Consider the following 16056-nt stretch of genomic DNA (forward strand, 5'->3'; position numbering starts at 1 on the left):
CTGTGGCCAGCATTTACATCATATCAGAGGTTTGGAGAGTCCATTTGCTATTTTACGATTTGCAGTAAAAGAGAATAGCAGTCAGTGATTTACTATTAGCAAATGTTTATTACGCTTTTTCACACCCACCCCCAAAAAACATGCGCATCAATCAGAACAAAATAATACAAGACAAAATAAGAGTGTTCTTTCAAAACAGAACATGGCAAAATAATCATTTTTTTTCTTGATTTTACTATTTTGGTGGTTGTTGCGAGCCAAAATTGAAATTCAATTAATTGCACAGCCCTTGCTTGTACAGTATAAAAACATAAATTCTACTTTCATTTCAGTAGATGTTTGATTACTTGTTATACACTTTAATTTAATGAAAATACACTCTTTATTTAAGTAAGTACCAAAGAGATTTGGTGGGTTTATGGTAAAATTTCACATTGAGCCTTTCACAAAGTCTATAATCTAATACTTTTTCTGCTCCAGCTCTCTTTTACATACTCAGATATGCACAAATTAAGTGTTTATATCTAAGACACATGCACTAACTCATGCCTCTTCATGAGAGGTGGGTATGTCTGGGGGGGAACAGCAATGTTCCATTAATCCAAAGCAACCAGTGGTGATTGATCAATTAGCCCTGCTTAAAGCTGGGGCTCAGGCTGATCAATAGCACTGATCACCAGCCAGAGGTTTTCATTAAGACCTGCTGCTCTGCATCAGTAGACTCCATTAGCATAGACCAAATGGGCTGCAAGGAATGCAAATACGATGGCGAAAACCTACACACACACACACACACACACACACACACACACACACACACTTCCAGGCCATATAGCTTTTTCCCCTACAAAGTGTATATGTACGGAGCTCCGGAGGTGACATGGAAAATGGGGGGGGAAAACATGTACACAAGCTATCGCAAATAAAATTTGACATCTCGCAAAACAAAGTTGTGATCTCTTAAAGGAAACTCAAGATCTTGCAAATAAAACAAAAAATTGCAAGACAAAGTTGCAAAAGTGTTTGTCCCCAGTAATGTTTTTTTTTTCTCGGAATACATAAAATCACATACTTATAGTTTTGTCACATACAGTATATTGCATATTATAACCACAAATGTAACATTTCTTGCAGGGCTAGTGTACTAAATCCTATGTGATGATACAGTCATTGTGTTCACCCTCCTAATGTAGCAAACCTTTTTAATTTAAAAATGAGGTGCTCTCCCTGGAAAAAGTTCCACAGTGTTGCCGCTAGCATTTATAAACCCACCAATGTTCGACATTGTAGTTATCTGGTGTTTTAAAAAGTTTTTAGAAATAATTTGCAAGGGTAAAATCATTTGCCTTATTGTATGGTAAATAGTGAATATTTTGTTTAAAGACAACTTTTTAAAACAAAAAATTACTGAATCTCTTTTTTAGCAGAATTGATGCCTCTAGCTGCTACTTCTACATTCTTTATTAAAAACTGATAGCTATGTTATGTTCTCTAATTGATAATGTGTGAGCCACTGATAAATGAGACGTACCTTGGACCATGATGTCACAAACAGCGCTCATAAGTTCAGAGTGTTTCAAGACATTGAGTATACTCTTCCTTACTACTTTTTTATTATTCTAGGTTATTCTGAATAAGAATGGCCAAAACTATAAACACGTGTCATATTGCCTCAAAATTGTCTTTATTCTACCATAATGAGCATTCTGGCAGTAGTTCCCATCCAATCCACTCATTGTCAGCCTGTTACCTGAATAACAGTGGATGTTGCTGCACAACAGCGATATTTCTGATTCACGACCCCATTAAACCCACGGGATCATTCGTGGCTCAAAACAAAAAAACACCAGCCAGCTACTACTGTCAAACTCACCTTTCTCACCCTTTCCTAACCCTCAGTGGGACCGAGAGCCATTGTTTTACTTAAACAATCCTCATTGAATTACAAACTGGCTGCATGCTTTGTTCAGTGAGGCCGATGCGTACTGCTGTCATGGGTCCTATCGTTAATGTGCCATCACTGCACCTCACATCCTCAGCAGACACTGAGCTTATTTCCTCCATCTGTAGGTGAATGTGTGAGCACATATGCCCGTGTTTGTGTGTGTGTGTGTGTGTGTGTGTGTGTGTGTGTGTGTATGTGTGAGAGAAAGAGAGAGACTGACACTTTATACATGTGTATGGGGTGATTGAGTAATAAAGGAGTAATAGAGGAGGTTGGTGGGTTTGCTGTGTGTATCTGTGTGATAGTCAGCATTAAATCGCTCAACAGAGAAGAGAATAGATAAACATTGTGGCGTGGGGGGCTTTGGTCACTGGTGGAAACACCAGAGAGACCTGGTGAAACACAGTACACACCCACACAGTAATTCATTTTACTTTAAAGAAAAATGCTACATCTAACTATAAATACCCACAGATGCGCAGTACAGTAGCAGGGGCAAGGAGTTGCTTACCTAGAACTGGAAACCCATTGATTGCGGTTCAACGGTTAACAGTGTCATGTGCCACAAAGTGGTCATCCTCCAGAAACTGATTGCTGTCTACCCAACATAAAAATACAATCGAACACAGACAGGTTAGATGAACACCGCGCTGAGGCACATCGCCAGGTGTTGTTGGGGCTTCTCCAGCAGTCTGAACCAGACTTCCTCCCTCCCTTGCCTGGGCCATATCGCTACGCGATGTAGTGGGTTCTCCAGCAGGCTGAGCCAGGCTCCCTGCGTCCCCCACCCTGGCAACATCACTACCAGGATGTGTGACGGCTAGACAAAAAAAAGGGGACACGCCGAAACTATAGATGAGCCTCTAATAGATACTCTACAACTTACATGAGTCTACTAACTTAATGTTACTTTCTCATAACACGGCCAAAGTTCACTACCGCTGCCACCATGTGTTGGAGGACGGTACCCGCCATGAAACAAGGAAGAACTTTTGTTTAGTTGTTGTTAATGTTGTAGCTATTTTGTAGAAATATGTTGTTTTGTCTGCAAGCATAACAAAAGATCATTAGATTGTAGACATACTGTATGTTAAATTGCCATTATATTTGTCCCAGCCGATTTCTTGGTGGTCACGCGGCGAACCCCAGTCTCTGGGTTGAGAAAAGGCAAGCACTTCTTCCTCACTTTATGGCTGGTACTGTGCTCCAAAAAGTAGGTGTTGTTTGGCTGAAGAGGAGTGCTGTGTTTCTGCGCCACTGAACTCCATCAATCTGCGCTCCATTGCTCTTCCTTCATCCTTCTACTACCTGGATGTCTGTCACAGTGACTTGAAATTTAATTTTGAGAACTGAATTTGAAGATATATAGAGTTGAATTGAGTGAGAATCAAAGTTTATTGGACTTCAGTTCCAAACAAATAAATTCAATTTCAAATTATACTATTCATACTCAGTTTTGTATTGCAATGATTCAAATCAAACAATACACTTTCAAATTCAGTTTTTCATTGCAATTATTGAAGTTTAGCAATTCAAATTCAAATATAAATGATTCAAATTCAGTTTCTGGTGGCACATATGTCAGCCCATATCTAACACTCACTAAGACTCCGGAATATCAATTAATTCACCCAACTGACGATAGTTTAATTCTTCTGGCGAACATACAAGAGGTCTCACACACGGTTACTCTGATACCTCTAGTTGCCACTTCTAAAACGGTCCATGCTGCAACATGTACACAGTCCATGCACGCACCATGAACAGTTCCTATTGTTAAATGACTGATTGAACTGTGCTTATAGTTAGATAATGTTGTGGAAAACACTGGGAATCAAGCAATTGGCCCTGTTTGAACATTCACTGCACTAGTATATATAATCTATGACAGACTACAACAAAAGATGACGGTAAGGAGACTGATATAAATAAATTATAGAACTGTATTCTTTCTATTATAGTCAAACAGATAACTGTATTTTCATTTTTATCCATTGTAAATGTTTTCAAGTCCAACTTTTACTCTTTTTAATCTTAAATAGTACATCTGTATGATTCAATATGATTTTTCAGCGGACATGGGAAGTGGGAACTTCCATGAATCATTGTTTGTCCATAATTTCTGGACGCAGTGCCCAATGGTACCACTTATGAGTGACGTATGGACATACCAGGTTTACCTTTGAAGGTCTCTTATCAAACAAGCTATAGGAAGTGGGAAAATAACTGCGATCCAGTACATCACCCTAACAAATACAATGAACCCTATAATGTTAGTTTTGTTGATACTCTTTCTTTAAGGCATTACAATTACAATTACAGTGACAAATTAATTAATTAATTTTCTAGCATGTGTTTATATTGGATTGAATCATATTTTTATTCAACCAAGAAAACGGATAAAGCCAAGACTTGTTATTAGGGTCATTTGGGTAAAGAGATTCTCTCTTTTGGATAAAGAGAGAATGTCTTCAAGAAGAGATACCCAAAGGTAAGGCATAACAAATGTGTGTGTGTGTGTGTGTTTGTGTGTGTGTGTGTGTGTGTGCGCTTGTATCTCTGTGTTTTAGTGGAAAGGAAGGGAGTTGGTCGCAGAGATACTGAGACAGACAGGAAGGGATCATCCTGGTGTTGCCATGGTTGGGTTAAGCCCTCTGGCTCCTCAGGGCCATACATAGTGCAAACACAGGTTACTGCTCATACACACACACACACAATTGGATGGGGATGCCAGTTCATTCAAGTTACAAACATGAATGTAATGTCTCCTTCCTCTTTGCCTTTAACTTCTTGACTTTTTACCTTCTATGTATTAATTGGTGTCAATTTCATTGTTTAAAGATTATAAGTTTTCAACTATTGCATTTACAGTGAGTCATCGTATGTTTGTGAAAGCACCACATTAATGTGTAAAATTTCTGCCCAGCTCTATATATATATATATATATATATATATATATATATATATATACACACACACACACACACACACACACACACACACACACATACATGCACAGACACAAACACTCTTAGTGACCATTTGCACTGATGTCCAGAGTTTAATGAGTTTTTTGAAGGGATGGCATGGCAGCAGAATGATATTTCCGTGGGCAGTGTGTGTGTGTGGGTGGGTAGGTGGGTGGGTGGGATGGATGGATGGACGGATGACACCCGCATCCATCCCCACTGGGGAGAGGAAGTCCCTATCAGAACACAACAGGAAAGAGACTGAGCAAAAACAAGCTCATGTCTTTTTGGACATTAAATCACTTCCTGTAGAACTCAGCGCTGCCTCCTCCTTCACCATTCTCAGCCTCTACCTCTCAGCCCAGTTTAACCACGCTTTTGGCGGACACAAAAATGTATCATGATTCGTCATCCATGTACGTAAAAAATATCTGTGTTCCTGTGACTATGTCTCTAAAATGTTACAGTAATGAGTGAAATAATTCATCAATAACAGTGAGAAGAGGCTTGAGACCCCATTTAAAGCAGCAGTATCTTTTAACAATATAGAACACCTTTGCTTCAAAAGTAAAGTCGGTTGCCCTACGGACACAGCATATATATGTAATGCTGTGCAGCCTGCCTATCTGATTTATTGCTCTGACTTGCAGATGTGATGAGTATCGTAGGATGCTAGTGCCATATAAATCCTGCACCCTGACAGATCACAAGCCCCGAGTCCGGACCTGGTGCTTTGATCTTCATCCAAGAACAAAAACAAAGAGACAAAAAGCTTCATCTGTGGCTTCTGCAGGAAAAGGCCTTTTTAATTGCAACAGGAAAAGCCAATGACTACCGTTTTCATCTAAAGACAAACATGAGCCTTACATTGGCCATCTTGTCTTTTTCTCAGGTACTGTGTAAAACGGCTCATTGCAAACATCAGATATCTTGAGTAAATTGCATACGTACGCATCTCACACAGTGCTGTCCTCGTCCAGGGCACAGCTGTAAAAAATATGACTTCCTTCCTGTAGGCAATTTCCTGTTTATGTCTGAATTCAGGTTAGGAGAGGGGGATAGTGGTCCCTACCTCATCCACCGTCATCTTTCCCTAGATGTGACCTCGGTCCTGATAAAGCAGAATGCTATGGAGCCCAGTGTCATTATGTTGAATAGAATACCTGTCCCTCTACTTCTCTAGGTTTTCAAATTTCACATTTCTTCTCTCTGTCACTAATCACAAACACTCTTTTTATTTTAATCTGTCCCTTCCTCCTAACACACAGAAAGAGATATATCCGCAACACAATGTAGTTTTTTTATTCATACGTTCAACATGCCAACATGGAAAACATTGGATAACAGTGTCTTGTAGCCACAAAACACATAAAAGGAGAAATGACATTTTTTAAGTTTTCTGCTATCTGCAAGACTTAAGATACCCCCCCACCCCCACTCTCACACACACACACACACACACACATTATCCCCCTTTTCCTCTCCACTTCTCATGTTCATGTTCCGCTCTGTATGATATGTTGGGGTCGAGCGTGGACGGTGGGTGCTTGGCGAGGGTTGTCCGATGGTAAGGCTGAGAGAAATGTGGGAGGAGTTAATGGAGATCCCTAAGTCTCTGGGCACAGTCATTAACATGGCTCCTCGGTTTGGAGCTGAGAAAGCATGCTTGGCACTCTGAGCTTATTGAAGATGCTCCCCAGCCTAATTGCAGCATCCATTATTTATGAGTTTTTACAAATTCCAACTGACATTTTTATCAGTTTAGGATATCTTTTTCTGATTTGGCTTCACTGTGTGCTACTGTCCTCCACCCAACAAGATGGAAATATTTGTCCGATACAACTGCTTGGTATTCCAAAGCAACAAAGCAAGAATTTAGAATTTTGTGCTGATTTCTTATTCATTTTACATGTATGCTTACTTTTTTCCTTTTTTTTGACTATGTTTGCAGGGTGGATATAAGAGAATAGGTATTATATTTTAAACAGTGACTAAGAAAAGACCCAGAGAAAAGGCTTTTAACCACCTTGGCTTTATTTTAAGTAATACTTTTGATAGCCTACCATGTCTTGCTGTTAGCTATCCAGTCCCAAGTTGGTTAATATATACACTCATTAATTACTTTATAATTTATTATACACATTATTTGTTATATGTGTGCTGTATTTTAAAATAAAGGCGGAATGCAACACCAATACTACTGTTATTGTTATGAATAAGTGTGTGTGTGTGTGTGTGTGTGTGTGTGTGTAACTAAGTAAGTGAGTACGTTAGTAAAGTTTACATGTATACTGTATAGCACTTATCACAGACAGTTTATACATAAAAAAGTAAAAATCACAATAAATAACAGTAAATTGCATTATATCGTGTGTGTGCGTGCTTGCGTGCGTGCGCCTGCATGCGTGCACGAGAAGCCCCGCTCTATCAGGAAGTGTTGTCTCTTTGCTGCCTACCATCCCTACCTCGTTCTTCTGTAGCTGAGCCAGTATTGATCCAACTGCTGCCCTGTGCTTTGGTGTTCCGCCTCAGGCTTCTCCCAGCCTCGCCTCACCTAACATCACTCACCTCACATTAGACTCTGAGCTTGATATGCACTGTTAGGCTCTGGTACACTCCCAGAGATAGAACTTGTCAAATGCCAGTTAACATGAGTTGTACCAGAAGGCCGCCCGCTTGATGTCAATCTTGCTTTGGGTGCTGGAGGTCAATTCAACAATGCTTTGCCATCTATTATATGTTTTTGTTTTTGAGAGTTGTATTTGTAAATGGCTGTTATTGTTGCTAGAACCTTGATTACACACAGTAAATTAATATTCCATGTTTTCTCTATCTCTGTATTTATTTACAAATTCTGATGTTGTGGGTAAATAGTTTCAGAATGGATTATTTATTAACCTTTTTCATGTATTATTAGCTTGCACTTTATTTTCCAGCGAACACTTTTTTTACATACACAGTCTTTTAGCAGGGGTTTTTAATGCTTTGCTGAGGGGCTCATTTACAGTCATTGGCCAACCCGGCAGATAGTTGTCTTTCCCCTTACTGTACCCACTTATTTTATAGATAGTAGTAACATGGTGTCCATAGTAAAGAAATACAGTATACACTGCCCTAAAACTATGTCCCTTGACTTTAGAAGGCTAATGTAGCTTAAAGGGCTTTAAAGGACAGTGTCAACATTAGGGAAAACCACTTTACCAGTGTATAACTAGATCTCCACAGTGTGAGCATTTCCCTCACATTTGCAAAAAATAGATGTGTGCAAACAATAGATTGTTAAATTATTAAATAAATACAGTTTGAAGCAGAAACAACTAAAAAATCTAGAATACTTTTTTATATTCAAACAAATTAAATCACTTTGCTTGTAAATGTCTCGTAGTTTTCCTTTTATCAAAGAAAAACACGTTATTTGATCTTCTTTTTCACACGTGGTCCTTGGGGAAAAAGTTAGTGTCAAGTGTCATATGCTGTGTCATATTCTGGAATTTTGAGGGGTGGGGAGTTTAAGATGGTAGCTTTGAATGAAGTGGGAAGGCCATTTAGCAATTGGGGAATTTAATTGGATTGAAACAATGGCCGGGTTGGGAATCAGCAGAGGCAAAGCACAGATTGTACACTGTCGTTTATGGCTAAGCCATGGTCTTGTGGTGTGGGTTGTAGCGGCTGCAGCAACCAGGACCAGGCAGTATAATGATATCCAACAGAGGTCCAGCCAACACAAAGCCTGTACACACAAACCTTCCGGTTCGCTCACCAACTAGAAAGCACAAAATCGCAATAATCAAATGCTAACATAATTAACGATTTAATAGAGGTTCAATGCTCAGTCAATACCAGCTTGAGAAGCCCAGAACTCCAGTTTTAAAGAGGCAGTCTCTTCCCTGTAACATTTAACTGGCCTCTCTAAAACAGAGCCACAGCTCCAAACAGATGCTGATTGGATGTTTCCCAAAGATCCTCCCTGGGGCCCACTCTCTCCTTATTCATAGCTATGTTTAATGTTCATTTGTAGGAGCCTCTATTAGAGTATATTGCTGCCTCTGGCAAAGGACCCAGTCTATTAAGAATCCTCAACAGCTTACAGAAACTGTTGCTGTCCCAAAGGAGGGACAGCAGACTAAATAATCAGTTTCCCATCACAGTGACAATCTGAGCAGCTGTTTGCATCTGAAGGCCTGCCAGCAATTGTCCGTGACACTCTGAAACAGAGATGGAAAGAAAGGAGAGGGAAAGATGAAAGGAAAGTTTTTCTCTGCTTGATTCAGTCCTCTAAAGGGTTTTGATATTGAGTTCACAATCAGACCAGCAGATGTACTGTATGTGTAGAGACACATGCACAACTACTTAACATCTTTCTGTGGACACACATGTACAGATTGAGACACACTCAGTTTAAGCTGAGGTATGGAATGCAGTACATTCATAGATCTGCAGTATTTAATTTATGATGTTGATATACTTCTTTATTTGTTTAGCAACATTTGTGTAGCAACAAGATGCAAGATGCAAACAACCAAGAGCATTTTTTTCTCCTATCCCAAAATGCATGTGTGGTTAAGCCATGCAGACCTTACTCCACAGTGCTGTGGAGATAGGTCTGGCAATGCAACACTACCTCAAGATTAATCATTTAGTTTAGATGTCATACTTAGTTTAAGGGATAGGACTAGAATTTAGGCGAGGGTTGGGGTCAGGTTATGACTTGGTGTTTGTGGTGTTGTGTGAAAGGTGTGTAAGTATGCATATTTCTGCATATGTGTGTGTTGGTTGGTATTTACTTTCTTATATGGTTATGAGTTGTGTGTGTGTGTGTGTGTGTGTGTGTGGCAAATGTTCTTTAATAAAACAATTCGGTCTGTTATCAGGTTGTTCTAAACAATAGGCATACGTCTCCAGACTGAAACTTTCATTAAAGTACATACAGTGTATAAGCAAGTTATGACACTCACCGGGTGTTCTGATTCCCTATGGCTTGCTTTTCTATTCACCTTTATTTTTGTGATGAATATACCTGCAACAATAACAGAGTTTCTTAGGAGCAAACAGAAGCAGAACTGTGTAATTGTTAGTATGAGTATGAGCAAACGTACAAGCTGAAAACCATCAGGCAGAAAATAGTCACGTATCCTTGCAATTCTGTTGCAGAGGTTTTGCTGGCCTCTACTCAAGTGTTAAAGTTTAACAGTAAGTACAAGCAACTATCCAGGGTTACATGAAAAAATGAATAACAATAATCGTAAAATGTAATGGCATGTAGTGGCTTCACAGAAATGTAGTAGCATTAATTCTGCAATGTGTAATCAGTTCCTTAACACAGGAAACAGCACTTCACCTAGCTACTAGATTTTCCATTCTCTTCTTGCTTTAGTTGAATTATTTGAACGTTTGTTTTTAGTATTGTTTCTAATTCCAAAAACATAACTGAAAATAATATTATTAAAATAATTAAAATTGTCTTTACTGAGGCTTTTGAAGTTGATGAACAGTGTGGTGACATTCAGATTTATTCCGTCATGTTATTACAGATGCCACGGGCCTCTTTTATTCTACGTTCCCATAGAGCACTCTTTTTGGCACTGTCAAAGCAAAGGTCAAGATTCCACGTGCATTCACCTTCACCACTTGGCTGAGGTCTGGCAAGATTAATTCTTTGTGTCATCTCTCTATCTGCCAGGTTCATCTTTCTTACAATGGAGCCAAGCAAACACAGGAGAAATTGTGTGCCTGAAAGTGTGTGTGTGTGTGTGTGTGTGTGTGTGTGTGTGTGTTTGTGCGTTTTAAAAGACATTGGTGCAACCATTTTAACAGGGCGACTCTGTTTGTATTAGATGTTCTAACCCCCCGCTTGCTAAATGGATTTCTGAAGTGGCTGTAGTTGGAGGCTTTCAATCGGATGCAACCTTGAGTCCTTTTTTTATGTGAGCTCTGTAGGATTTAAGTGCTGGTATAACACGGGCACGACTGAATGCATGCTCCTCATTTTTTGAAATTGAAAAATCTCCAAAGGCTCTCCCCATTGTGCAGGCAATTAATGCAATGCTAGCAGCGAGGTTCAGGTGCTTAAAAGTTGTATTTTTTTCTCCCTCTCGCTCTCTTTTTAATGACTAATAAAAGATAATCATCGTGAAAAAAAACATCATAATGCTGTAGGCTTCCTCTTTATGCACAATGATGTATAATGCATGCTTTGAAATGAAACGGCAGCGGCCTTCGAACCATTCCATCTCCAAACCTTAGTGTATTTGCTTTGCATGCCACAGTGAGGCTTTTGCATAACAATAGTGAGTGTTCCCATTAACAATGCGTGCCTATTAATTTGATCTTTACATTTTTAAAGTTTGTCCATCAGGCCGCCAAACAATAGGTCCCCCAGTCGGCGTTTTGTATAAGTGATTAGAAAGTTTGCAAATTGCCTCTCAGAAGAGTTTGCCGTTTCTTTAAAGCCTCCTTGATCTTCACCTGTAAGCGTCTGCCAGTTTTACCGCTCAAAAAATGATGAATAAACCAATTTATTCATCAATAAAATGTTTTCTTTCAGTGGTATTGGAGATTATTTCCAAATATTTTTTTCAAGACAAACATTAAAGTGTAGAGAGTATGCTGATATGTACACTAAGGCACAATCTAAATAGAAAGCCAGTGACAGTTCATTTTACATCAGTGTTTGTTTATTAAAATCATGACCTAGCGCTCTGATATAAGATTAGATTAAGTGCCAAAGATCTCATATTCTTCTTTTGTATTCAGATTTATGATAATATCTGATTTAAAGCCATAACCCTTGTCAGTGCCAAAAATAACTTTGTCTCTGCTGCCCGGAACTTAACTACAGTACCAAGGCAATGCAAGGCAGCTTTATTCGTGTAGCGCATTTCAGCAACAGGGCAATTAAAAGTACTTCACACAAAAACAATTAAAAAAAACAAACAGATAAAACACATGAATAAAAGTTACCAGTATTGACTCGTGGACACTCATCGGAGGACGGTCAGTGCCTATTGCATACTGTACATGCATGCAAATTGATTTTCTCAGCGATGGCAGTGCTTTTATGCAATGTTTAAAGGCATTTGTAGGAAAGTTTTTTTTTTTTTTTTTGAGGAAACGTTCAGGAGTAAAATGAATACTGAGGTGAGAATTAAAAATTGAAGCCTTCATTCAACGTGATGACCCAGAATGACACAATACACACGGGGGCAGGATCAGGTTTGTGGTCGCTTGGGGGAAGAAATTCAAAAGTTTTAAATAAGGAAGAATTTAGATTGCATTTACTGAATGTGATGTCTTCAAATGTTTTAATCTATTTTAACGTCACTGATTGGTGTGAGGTTATCCATACTGATAAATCCACCAGTTTTGCTACTATGTAGCGCTGGGTGGGTGTTCATTTTATTCAGACTGCCTATGCTTTTCTCAGGCCTCTTGAGCCTCCGGTCCTGACTGACTCTGGACTGAATACCAAACTGGCTTATTCCAGTGCTCAATTGCACCTTTTCGTTAAATCTTGGAACACTTCCAAATGCTTTTGTTTTTTCTTGTGCCCCCAATCTCTCTCTTTGACTGCGCTTTGACAATGCAGGGAAACATACAAGCGCATCTCGGTAAACACGAGTGATGTGGTTCCAGAGTTTAAAAGCTTCACATAACACTGGCAGACACAACTTGGGGGTGTTTTTGTGACGGAAAGGAAAACTTGTTTAGAAACTGACAGCACTGTATTTGTGTGTGTGTGTGTGTGTGTGTGTGTGTGTGTGTGTGTGTGTGTGTGTGTGTGTGTGTGTGTGTGTGTTTATGTTGCTTTTGGCAAGTTATTCATTTGTTTTTTTTTCTTCTTTTTTTTCTTGCTCTCTGTGTGGTTATCTTTTGAGTTGGTCGGTTTGGAGCTAATGTCCACCTTCGGGGATGCGCATCCCATGCATTTCTGAGTATTTTCACCTGAGGCTGCACTTGTTAGAGTCTGTGGATAAATGTATATACATTATTTATACAAAATCAGGGCGAGTGAAAGCAGGTTTAACACATTTACAGACAGGAGGCCAGGCACTGCAAGCCAAGCTCAAAGTGCGGATTGCTACGCTGTGCGCCAGGGATCGAGCTGGCCTCTTGCCCGGCTGTGACCAGCATCCTTAATGCTGCACAAGAAGACTACCATCAGCTCCTCAGCAATGGAATAATCCCCCTTATTATTTACTTCATGGAGAAAAAAATGAAAAAGAATTGATTGGCAAAACTTTGGTTTGTTATTACATTAACAAGAGACATTTTTAAAACCTGCTGGCTTTTATTGCTGTATTTTGGTTTTCTAAAAATCCTGAAAAATTGTAGAAAAAGTTAAAAGCCGGCTATTATTGGATATACAGAAATACCGTCATTTTCTGCTTCACTGTGTTTCTTTCAGATGAAGTTTGCAAAGACTCTTGCAATTGAAGTATTGCCACACTAATAGAATAAACAACGAGTCCATGTATATTTAACGAAACTGTGAATAGCAGGAATATGTTTCACTAAATTAATAACATAATGCCATTTGTGCTTTTTGAAGGTGTCTATTGACTGGAGTCAAAAGTTGAGAAGGAGTAAACATAGCTGCTCTTTAAGTTTGAATTGTTTTTGATATAAATTAGTTTTTTGATATTTGGCTTGAAGACTCCAATTAAAGACCTTAATTAAGGTGAATGCATTCAATACTTGGGGGTTTGATTTTAAAACATGCATCATTTTGGAAAAATGTAGTTATATCATTAATTGATGGTTTAAACATGTTTTTATTAAGTTATATATTGTAATTAAGGCCGTTTGATAGCAACACAAAAAAAAAAGATACAGATGAAAAACAATTCAACCAATTACTTATTGTACTTATTAAGTTTTTTTTTTAAAGAGTGAAGTTTAGACTTTAGCCAAATCTAAATCACTTAATGTCCTTTTATAAAACCTAAAAAGACATGGAAAATACAAATACTGTATTTTGTAATTAAACTTTTTCCTAATACAAAGTGGAAAATGTCCCCATCTGCCCCTGAATCTACAAATGTATTTATTAATTCAGTCTTGTGTTTTTACAGTGTACACAAATATTGTTTTGCTAATTTAACTTAACACTCCCCACTTCCCAATCCCCGTTCTCCCATCCAGGAGCCTTCTCCCTCAGAGGTGGAAGCCTTGCCGGCTGGTTGTAGTCTCCATGTTCCCATGGAGCTGGAGTTTACAGCTTTCTGTATCCCTCGCAGCCCTGTGCCCCAGAAAAGCTATGGCCTCATCTACGTTGACTGACCTGGCTCATGATGCTGATTGTAGTTTCATGTTCATTTTTTAAATCAGAGCTGGTGAAATGTTTTCTGTGTATAGCTGCTTTTTTTCTTTACTCTTTTCATTTTCTCTCACCTATGATCACTGTAGAGACACAAGTGTTGCATACCGGTTGTAAGTATTTCTTGTGATCTAAGCCTCAATCTTTTTATTTTAAGATGCGGCCACATAGTTTTCACTTTAAGATCCAATGGCATGAAAATGTCACTTTATGAGTTTTTTTTAAAAACATTAATATGCGTTCCCCTAGCCTGCCTATGGTCCTCTAGTGGCCAGAAAAGGTAATTGGTGTAAACCAAGCCCTAGGTATGCTACTCTGCCTTTGAAACAATGAAAGCTCTGATGGGCTGATCTGGAATCTCGCTCCTTATGAGGTCATAAGGGGTGAAGCTTCCTCTCCTCCCTTTGCCTGCCCAGACAAGTTGGCCCACCCATGAGAAAGAGAGAAACACCATGGCTTTCAAACAAGCAAAGTGGCAGTTTGTCAAGACCCCCCCCCCCTTTCCCCAATAGCTATAGACTCAGAAATGGCACATACTAAGGAAAGGTCATTGTGGGACTGGCTCTAATGGCTGTGTTCTGCACCAAGGCTGAATTTTTGGAAAGAGATTTTATGGTATTGGGACCACTGAGGCCTTCATAAAATTATTTAAAAAGCACCATGTTATGGGACCTTTAAAGTGTATTGTTTTTCTGCATTTATGTGTTTTCATGGTTTATTGTCTTGCTGTACATTTGCTTGGGAAAACATACCTGTACATTGTCCAGTAAAGAGTGCAATGTGTTGCATCAATTACTGGGGCATGTTTGTGAACCATTAGTGTGAGATTTGAGCTGACCTTTCAATCACATGCCATCCACCTTTTCCCCTTTGACTCTACTGATAAACTATCACATATAGGCCAGAATGGCATAGAAAAAAAATAAGATGAACATCTGAGACATATTGTACAGCATCTCATTTGATTCCTCATATGATCTCATTCCTATATTTTGATTTACTAAAATGTTATTCGAAGAGATGTTGGAATAGATGTTCATTTCTCCCACAAAAACACATGTAATGGAACCGGAGAGGGTTTGTGTGTGCAGGAAGCAAGAATCTGGTGTTATAAGCATAATAATTATTTATTGAAATATGAGGAAAAATTCAGTTGGCCTCAGAGAGACAACCCCAGGACTGGGGTAGCGATAAGAGCGGTCAGAGTGTCAGCAGGAGGGGCAAAAGTCATAGACCAAGTAGGAGGGAAATAGCATTTTGATCCATCCTGTAGCCACGTGTTGTCATCGTACATGAGCATGTGAATGCACAAAGGTAGTCATTGTTAAAGCATGGAACCTGCACACAAGTCTGTCTGGACACTAACTCTTAAGCAACGGATTGGTTTGTTGGAAAGTAACAGCTGAATTTCACACCATTCCCTTTAATGTCTGACTGCTGAAGTGACAGAAAACTCCAAAACTCCCAACTTTTACTTCTGCAATGACTGCATTAATATGTATTTTCCTGCATGTGGTACTGTTTAACGTTCACCTGTATGTTATATAGGAAGTCCAAGACAGCTGCAGAACCTAAGCACAGAATTTGAGAAAGTTGGGGATAATAGATTGTCTGATCAATAGACACAATTAATGAAGGTGTCAGAAAATTGAGCTCGGGACAAGGAACCGCTTAATGACATGGGATTTTAAGTGAATTTTCTGTACAATAAACATGCCATTGAAAGACTTCATCGTTCTTTGACTCAATTAACAAATTGTCAACAAGTAAACAAATGAACACCACAGGTTGTCGTGGGACGCAAATGTTGGGACATTTAAAAAAC

At 39.0% G+C, this 16056-nt stretch overlaps 1 protein-coding gene across 1 annotated transcript in view; it reads left to right on the top strand.

The window, feature by feature from the left end:
- Positions 1 to 14691, top strand: part of LOC117950898 (adhesion G-protein coupled receptor D2) — a 97291-nt gene extending 82600 nt beyond the window's left edge. The window contains 1 exon segment of the mRNA XM_034882307.1: positions 14057 to 14691. Within this exon segment, the coding sequence (XP_034738198.1) occupies positions 14057 to 14194 (138 nt within the window). The 3' untranslated portion in view covers positions 14195 to 14691.
- The last annotated feature ends 1365 nt before the right edge of the window (positions 14692 to 16056 follow it).

The sequence above is a fragment of the Etheostoma cragini genome, chromosome 9, assembly GCF_013103735.1.
Source record: "Etheostoma cragini isolate CJK2018 chromosome 9, CSU_Ecrag_1.0, whole genome shotgun sequence".
Lineage (NCBI taxonomy): Eukaryota > Metazoa > Chordata > Actinopteri > Perciformes > Percidae > Etheostoma > Etheostoma cragini.